The 9,209-nt window shown below is 37.5% G+C and overlaps 2 protein-coding genes across 2 annotated transcripts in view; one reads left to right on the forward strand and one right to left on the reverse strand.

The window, feature by feature from the left end:
• The window catches only part of snrpb2 (small nuclear ribonucleoprotein polypeptide B2), a 7,905-nt gene extending 1,969 nt beyond the window's left edge, over positions 1-5,936 (reverse strand). The window contains exons 1-7 of the mRNA XM_010794780.1: positions 5,856-5,936; positions 4,798-4,869; positions 4,297-4,469; positions 3,390-3,521; positions 1,611-1,646; positions 1,041-1,129; positions 8-89 (exon numbers count right to left, since the gene is read on the reverse strand). Coding sequence (XP_010793082.1) covers positions 8-89; positions 1,041-1,129; positions 1,611-1,646; positions 3,390-3,521; positions 4,297-4,469; positions 4,798-4,861 — 576 coding nt within the window. The 5' untranslated portion in view covers positions 4,862-4,869; positions 5,856-5,936. The remainder of the gene's footprint in view (positions 1-7; positions 90-1,040; positions 1,130-1,610; positions 1,647-3,389; positions 3,522-4,296; positions 4,470-4,797; positions 4,870-5,855) is intronic.
• Positions 5,937-7,237: 1,301 nt separating this feature from the next.
• The window catches only part of LOC104965774 (kinesin-like protein KIF16B), a gene marked incomplete at its 3' end in the record, with an annotated part of 3,640 nt that continues 1,668 nt past the window's right edge, over positions 7,238-9,209 (forward strand). The window contains exon 1 of the mRNA XM_010794788.1: positions 7,238-7,601. Within this exon, the coding sequence (XP_010793090.1) occupies positions 7,555-7,601 (47 nt within the window). The remainder of the gene's footprint in view (positions 7,602-9,209) is intronic.

Raw genomic sequence — 9,209 nt, forward strand, 5'->3', positions numbered from 1 at the left:
TGTGTGCCTTGGCAGTTTCACTCTCAAACTCCACGAAGGAGATGTCGTGTTTCCCCGGGACGAGTCGCACCTCTTTGAAACCGGGAAACCTGCAGAGGAAGAAAAACACCGTCAGCACACACACAATAAATGTCTGATAAGCTGCTGTTACGAGACAGGCCTACTCATCACTCCCAGGGTCAGAAACCAAACACGCAGAAGCAGCTCTCAGGTTTTATTAGGGCAGTCACTCTTCCCCAGGAGAATGGCATGGCAGTAAAAAGGCAAAGAAAGTGGCTACATGTATGTCAGTAAGAACCATCAGTGCCTCAGTCAAAGCTAATCGATGAAACATTAAAGCTGTACTCATTTGGTGAAAAAGATGTCGCACAGGAGTGACAGAAGGCAGACTCCACTGTAGAACAGAGAGAGCTCTCAGTATGATAGCAGCAGAGATAATACACTCTGTGGAAAGCACATTATATAGAGAGGGGAATCACAGAGGCTCTCCGTGACCGCTGCTGTGTCGGAAAATTGTCCGACTTCATGCCAATAATTCAGAAATTATGTAATAATAATAAAGTATAAAACCCTCTGATTTATCTTACCAGTTTGTCATACGTGTCTTTATTACAACACCACATGTTTATTTGATTTATCTCCCCCCCAATATATAACTAAATACTAGTGTTGTTAACTTGTGATTGGTCAGGAGTCATTGCTTATTATTTTTAAATCGATGGACACCACTTTTTTTATGCTCCAAGGATGTGGAGTAAAGATGAAGTAAAAAAAAAAAAAATGTATTTGCTTTTCCAGAGGTCATTCAACAACATAGTATTAGTATACCTCTCCACCTCTTGCAGCAACAACTGGAATATCCAATGTCAATGTTTACTGTTTCTATCTCTTTCATGATTTGTCTTCTTTTCTGTTTAGGTCATTTAAATGTCCATGTTTGTGAATGCCTATTTAAAGCACGTTGCCTTTATAAACTAACCGTAACCTTAAAACACAGACAGACTCTTTCTGTAAAGCCAGACGCCTGGCAGTGAACTCACTGGTTGAACAGCATGGAGAGCATCATCTCGTTGGTCTCTTCAGGCAGGTTGTTGAGGAACAGGATGTAGTTTGGAGGATTATCCGCCACCTGAGAACACAAGAGAGATCGTGTGTTCGGGGTGCGGAACAGATCAACTAAACATAGGGAAGATTTCCATTTATAACATTCACTTTTTCTGTCATGGAATAGTGGATTAGGACCGACTTGGGACTCAGGCCCCGTTTACACCGAGACGAAAACGAACCTTAGTCAATAACAGTTCACAAAAGACACTTCAGAAATGATATGCAGCTTTAAAAATAACGCAAATGTCACGTTTAAAAAATAATCTTTGCGCACAGACTGCAAAATCATACGAGGCTCAAACTGTTTAAATGGATGAAAAAGTTGTCAAAATAGCGTCAGTAATAACTTCTCAATTGGCGACAAAACTCAAATTACATTTTCAGTTATAAAGTGTCAACTAGTCCAACATTTCTCTGCTTTATTTCAACAATAGTCTAACATGATCCTGGATTATTTGTTCAAACTCAAATAAGCCGATTAGCTTGTGTTCCTGTCAGCTTACCTGTGCTGAACCGGAGTGTGGAGGAGATGTTGATCCCTGCAAACAAGAAACAAACAACAGTCAAACACATGAAGACTAGCGTCAGAGTTTTGGGTTTGCGTGCATATAAGAATATCTAGATAGATAACATGTTTAGATAACATAAAGAATAACTTTCAGAACAAGGAATAATACTCTAAAATCTGAAACGACAGAAATTAGCCACCTAACACTTACGAGTCAACGGATCTGTAAAACTGAGTTTCTCCACAAAGAGTCATGCAAAAAGAACCACTCATACGTTTTTGGGAAATAAGTCAATCAGCTTGAAAAACAGGGTTCATGCACTTTTTCACCAATGTTTTTCTTTTCAATGACTTCTCCATGACCTTTAACTAATTTTCCATGTCCAAAAAAATAACTCTTTCTCAGCGGTACCACTGAAAATTGTTTATTTTAACATGGAACAGGAAAATAAGGTCTGAAACATGTCGTGCCCGTCTAAAACAAATCAAATAGGCTTACTAGCTTCTACACGCTAAAGCAACTCAAATCTCTCACCAGCAAAATACCTCGTCAGTTAAAAGCCATTTTACGTTTCATTACTATACCATACAGTATTTATTATCATTATAGTATCACTATTTCGGCCATTAGATAAAATATAAATTATATTTCATGCAACTTTAGTTAAATTACCATGACTTTTACAAAACTTTGGGAAAAATATTGTTTTCCATAACTTTTCCAGGACCTGGAATTTGCATGACTTTTCCAGGTTTTTAACATCTGAAACATCATCATGGGTTAGAAAATAGTCATAAAAACAGGGGATTGTTTTGAATTGATCATTAAGTTTGACAACTACCGACTGGAAGCACATTTCTCATAGGGTAACTAAAGCAGTGACGTTGGTAAGAAGTCATATTTTAAGATAGATAATGTAGCCACGTGACGTTGGTAAGAAGTCATATTTTAAGATAGACAATGTAGCCAGATCTTCTCATCAGAAAGTTATTACAGATGGGCAGCAGTTCAAAGTCTTCTGCAAAGGTTCACCTCCTCCTCCAAACTATTTCCTGGAATTGCTGAGTGTGTGCTGATTATTGTTCTCTCGTGTTTATACTGCTATCTAACGTCTCCTGATTTATTCTGCAGAGAGGTGACTGATCCCAAACACTCTGACGTGCACACGAAAAAATAACGAGAAACAAACAGCTTTTTGGAAACATTTCTTCCAGTTGTCTCTCATGTCCCTTGTTTTTTGTATTACAGTCATCAATCTCCCTGCTAAGTGACTGTAATGTGTGAAGTTCGGTGATCCAGCTTTCATCAGTTCCCAGCTGCGGAGGAACAGCGCGTCTCGTGGGTGGAGGGCTGGTGGAGTTTTTGTATCTGACCTTAAATAGCTTTGTGTTATGAAGCCGGGTAAAACAAAAGTTTTCCATATTTTTTTACGGCTTGTAAATACACTGCACAACTCTTCCCCCAAGAAAACCCTGAATTTTACGAGTTATAGATTTGATATTTAATCTCTAAAAGGATCACTATCAATTTCTGATGCCGCTCATGATATTCTCAAAGTATCCAAAATGTGCTCCACGTTGTCGAATTACTTTTCTCTACTTTTTACCCAAGTAACATTTTGAATTAAGAAATGTTACTTCTAGTGTTATTAGTACTTTAACTGAGGTAAAGGATCTTCTCCCGTCACTCCTGACTTGCTGCTACGTTGTTAAGTTTGAAATATTTGAAAACAAAACTCAATCCCGCTTTAAAATAAATAAAAGCGTGACTTACTGCCGGTTTCTTTAGCATGCTGGTTGGTGGCTCCTGAGGCTTCTTCTTCTTGTCCTTCTTTTTATCCTTGTCGCCAAACGTGCCTCTCGCCTTGGCGATGACCTCTGAGTCTGTCTTTGCGTACTGTATCCTCTGGAAAACAAAATAAATCCAGTCAATAAAGCCCAGAGCCTTTTCAGAGCGGGGAAACATGTCAAGGGTTCTGATATCTTATACATTCTTGCAGCTGTTGTAGCAACATGCACTCAACTTTGTTATGTTTCATTAAAGGTCCCCTATTATACTGTTCATCATCAATATATTACAGGTCTCAGATATATACAAAACATGTCTCTGAAGTGTTTGACTCCAAACACCAAACAGATCATTGCAGCATTACCCATAATCCCCTCTGTTTCAGCCCTGTTTCCAAAGTGCTGATTCTCTGTCTGTTACTTTAGATGAAAATAAGGAGCCCCTCCCCACACCCCTCTGAGAGAGATTTGGTTACAAAGAACTCAATGGTGCTCTAGGAGGAGATTCAGGTGATAGGTTGGGGCGGGTGTTACCTTGGTTGCTGATTGGCTAATGGTTACACAAGCCAAAACATCGTTATGACATCATAAAGTGGCCAAAATCTGATCAGCTCATTTTCAGACAGGTTTTTATAGAAATGGATCAGGACAAAAAGAGAGAGAATCTTTTTTCCTGAAACTTTCAGAGACTCTTTACACAGAGAGTGGGGGGGGGGAGACATGTTTTGGATTTTGTATAATAGGTGACCTTTAAGGTACACAAGAACCATGATAAAGTTGTCTGATCACATATGAAAACATGACTAAATGCAGTCAGAGTATTAAAGAGAGAGAAAACTGGCCATCAGGCGATGTGTGTGAGGACACGGCAAACACAGCATCATTATTCCTACCATGGGTTTGTTGTAGAAGGGGAAGCCCTGAAGTTGCCTCAGTGCGTTGGTGGCGGCGGCGAGCTCTTTGAAGACGACGAAGGCCTGACCCCTCATCTTCGCGGTCTTCATCGCCACGATATCAACGATCTGACCGAACTGAGAGAAGAGCGCGTAGAGCGACCGCTGCATCTCTAAAGGAGGAAGAGGAGAAGAGACAGAGTTTGACACAAAGGCTCATGTGTGACTACAACAACACAACGATTACATGAGTTTAGTTTTCATAGTCTAGAGATAAAGCTTTAGTGACAATGTCTAGACTTCTTTGCATCAGCATAACATGGTAGATACTTTCATCCGACTCATCATAGATTTTGTAAGTATATATATGACACCGAAAAGTAACAAGGAACTTCAGGTTCAAAGTGTCAAAGCACTTCTTTGAGTTTGGTTTTATTTTTGTTTACAGGTTATTATGAATTCACATTTTAAGCCATAAAGTGAGAATTAGCAGTAACTTACCTTCTTTCTTGACTTTATCATTTATATTGTTGATGTAAATCGTGTGGTTTGGTCGGATATCCATGGTGGTGTCTGACAAAACAGCAGGAGAGGATGTTAAAGTCTGCAAATCCATATCTGAAGCCTAAAAACACTACGGATGAAAGGGGGGAATCTTCCTTCCCTTATTTAACACTATTTTAACAGATACAAAAACAGTACAATTGGAAATGGATTTGAGGAACTGATCAACTTCTTCACACATACAGTATACCCACATAGTGTAATTTAGACTCTGCATTTAACCCAACCTAGTATAAGGATGCAAGGGGCAAGGAGATAACTCAAGGTGGTCCAAAAAATAAAATAATCTAGTCTTTTTTGTCTAGGATAGTAAGATCTGCACACTCAGTTTCTATGCTGATTTCTTCTGTTCTTATTGAAGGGTTGCTCAGAGGGATGTTTGTGTTTTTCTGTCCTTTACATTGTCAGTCTGGTTGAACAGTTGTACAGTGTCTTGTTCTCCATGTATAAAACAAAACCATCATACAATTAAAATCAATTTTTAATATGATTTTCTACAACCTAACATCGTGAAAACCATACGACCATAAGGCAGTCCTCTTAAACATCTGATTGTACCAAAATCATCTGTAGTTGCAGAATACTACACACTTAATGAAACTGTCACCACCAATGCTAATGACATATAAAACATGTCCAGAAAGTCTTAATAAACATGTGTTATCCTACAAATCACAAATAAGGAGCTGCTGACAGAAGCCATAATGCACAACTATCAACGGTATAGTTTAATTTCCATTTTCAAGAGTTTTTAACGTTTTAAATCAGGCCATCCGCGTAGCTGAAGCTAATATTAGCATACGTTAGCTCAACGCAAGCTACATCCATTCATAACTAAAGGAAGGCTAGCAGCAGTTAGCTATGTGTTCAGCTAGCTGACCAGTGTGATCACCGATACAAACATAAACCATAGACAAGTATTAACTGGATAGGGGATCTGGTAAAATGTAGAAACAGATACGAATAAAGGAAAGATGTATACATATTAAACTCACCTCCTCACCACACTGCTCACATGTAACAGGAAGCTGCTGCTCGCGCCGATAACAGAGAGCGCTGCTTTAACCTGATTTAACATGTAGAGCCCCCTCAGGCCGGGAGGAGAACTACAGGCAGCATTTACAACGTTTCACATGATGTTCATTCATAAATGTGTGGGTAATAAATACCATAGACTTTATATATAAAGGTAAATACCATACATTGTAGTAAATGGAGAGGAGTCTAGCCCTCCTTTCCCTGTCTCATAAATGATTTCAAGTCCTTTTGTCTGTCCCTTAGAAAAATACAATCTTGTAACCGGTCGATAAAGATTTACAATGACATTTCCAAATGGTTATTATTTTTAAGTAAGCTTAATGCCTCTTAAATGTATTTTTTTTGTTTTTTGTCTTATTGTGAATGAATGTCATTGTAATATCCTTTTTTCTTTGCACTTGTGTTGATAACTTGATGATATCCTAACCAAGCTTTTGTAAGTTCTAAATATGTTAAATACAAAAAATCCTAAATGTAAAATTTCCTGCCATAGAATCTTGACGAGAAATATGCTGATGAAAAACAGTTCAGTAAGAATATAAGAAATCAGTGTTAATTGATAGCAAAAAAGTGTTTGCCTATTTAAATAGGAACAGTCACCTTGAAAAAAAGATTTGTAATTTTTTCGAGATACCAATAAATTATTCAAGAAAGCTTATCACTATAATAACTTCTGACATCTTTATTATCAAAAGGCTATGTTTTCAAATTGTTTTGAGAATGGGCTTCCAGTGGTTTTAAGAAACTAAGTACGCCTATTACTCGAGTACTTAAGTACAATTTTGAGGTAGGTATTTTTGCCACTTTCCATTACTATTTAGAGGTAAATATTGTGTTTTTACCCCACTACATAGGTGTAGTTACTTTGCAGATATAGATGAATGATAAACAATATAATCAACACTTTAACAAGACTGTAGTTATATCTGGATTAAATTCACATTTTTCCAAGCAGTAGATAAAGTAATTCAAACTAGCTGCAACTTTACCAGCTTTGATATATGAGTACATCAATAATTGAGTACACCAATAATTATAATGAAAACATTTATATAGATTATTCTTAAATGGGTCAATCTGCACAATGACTACTTTTGCTTTGGTAGTATATTTTGATGCTCATACTTATGTAATTCTACTTGAGTAACACTTTTAATGCAGGACTTTTAATTGAGACAGAATATTCCTACACTCTGGTACTTCTACTTTTACTTAGATACAAGATTTTAGTACTTCTTCCACTTCAATTCTGAAGGGTTTTTCATGTTCTTTCCAGCTGTGTTTTTGTCCTCTCCCGGCTTCCGTACAGATGTTGTGTTTTCATCAGCTGATGCTTGCCCGTTACTCCGCTGCTTTTTGTCATATGAAAGCTAACAAGCTAAACTAACAGTGACCATGGATGTGAGCCGGTTCACACGGGGACGGTGTAGCAGTGTCACCGGACAACTATAACACCTGTCCACGGTGGCTTCCCTCTTCTCCTCACCAATATCTGTGTAATTTCTACATTTCCTGTGCAGTCAGCCGGTTATCTTTGCGACTTTTGCCCCCTTTATCCCGTTGAAGTTCATGCTAGTGGGTTAGCCTGCTAGCTAATTAGCTCGAAGCTTTGCATTGTGAGGCTAACTAACTAACTAGATTTAACGGACATGAGAGATGGCATCTGTTCGGGTGGCTGTCCGGGTGAGACCCATGAACAGGAGGTGAGTTAAGGACAATAATAACGTTGTTTAACATCATATGTCATGTTTCTGAAGATAAAATGGCATAATATCGTTATTTGTGTTATGCTAACTGACAGATGTAGCCGTTGGGGGAATGTAACTGGCATGAATGGACTCAGGAATTCAATTTCACTACGTTTTTAAAGGTTATTATAATAGTGAAGCTATTGTTATTTAACCTTAAGTCCTTAAGATTCAGATTCACAGTTTCATCAGGTCTTTATTCAGTGATTTAAACAAAGGTTGAGAGCATATTTACTCCTGCTTGTCCATGGGAGGCAGAGCAGGTGCAGCTGTGTGATTATTATCAGAATCAGAATAGCTTTTTGAGTCCCAGAGAGGGAAATAGTTCGAGCAAAGAGATAGAACTTATAGATACAAAATATACTGTATTTTTAACGTAGAAAGTAATGAAGTAGCTGCAGAATGATGGAGGTGCAGATCCTCTTGTTCAAGTACTAATACCAAACTGAATAGTATAACATCTGCCTTCAAAGCCTTACTTAAGTAAAAGTGTATCACCAGGGAAATGTGCTTAAAGTATACAAATTCAAATGTTTTCTGTCAGTGTCGAACCATGATATATTATGTTTTTGGATTAATATTACTGCAGCATTGAAGTATATGTTGCATTTCACTGCTATAGATGTTTATTGTTGTAACAATTTAAACTTCTGAATATGCTGTTGGGTACTTTCATCTACAGCAATGCATTCTAATCTAAAATATCATCATATGTTTGTGTTGCTGTCCTGTCACATCGATGTGTTTCTATAAGAAGTCTCAGAAAAACAGCCCTAGTTTGTTTAGCTTAAGAAGTAGGAACATTTTATCATCCCAATTACCTCCGAATTCAAGGTATTTGACCCATTAAGCTACACAAATGATTGTGTATTTAAATGCATCCACATTTCAAACAATACAGAAAAAGACTGCCCAACATATCCCTGTGAGAAAACGATGTTTAATACTCTGGTCTGAGTTAACATCCATTATAATGAGAGCTAACAGTGTTGTGTAATGTGTTCAGTTCTTGTGTCACTCTCATAACAGACACGTTGCTTCATTAGCTGCTTTTGTCTAAACTTACAGAAGTCTAATGTTCAAACACTTTTAAACAGAAAGTGAGGACTGTGTTTCTGCTTCAATATAAAGGACATTGTTGAGCCTAAGGACAAACCAGGGTGGAGACAGAAGTGTATACACGACTAAACAAACATGTCGCCCTGCTGAAACAATTCATGTTTAGTCATGTGGATTGTATTGATGTTAACCTAGTTTGTCTGTGAACATTAGACATCACAATATCCGGGACTGTGAGACTGTGAGAAGTACATTTTAAATGGCGGTTAAGAGAGACAAGGAAACATACATTTAGGGCTGGATCAGAAAGAAATGTGTATAAAATAGCGCTGCTCGATTATGGCAAAAATCATAATCTCGATTATTTGGGTCAATAATTGTAATTGCGATTATTCATTGACTTTGAAAACATCCATTTATTGGAGAATTTTTTTTTTAACAGTATGTTTTTAACAGTTGATTACCCTGAACTTTAAGTATAATTCAACTGAAAAAAAAAAAAAA

This window comes from Notothenia coriiceps, unplaced genomic scaffold, assembly GCF_000735185.1.
Source record: "Notothenia coriiceps isolate Sejong01 unplaced genomic scaffold, NC01 NC01_scaffold00002120, whole genome shotgun sequence".
In the NCBI taxonomy this organism is placed as follows: domain Eukaryota; kingdom Metazoa; phylum Chordata; class Actinopteri; order Perciformes; family Nototheniidae; genus Notothenia; species Notothenia coriiceps.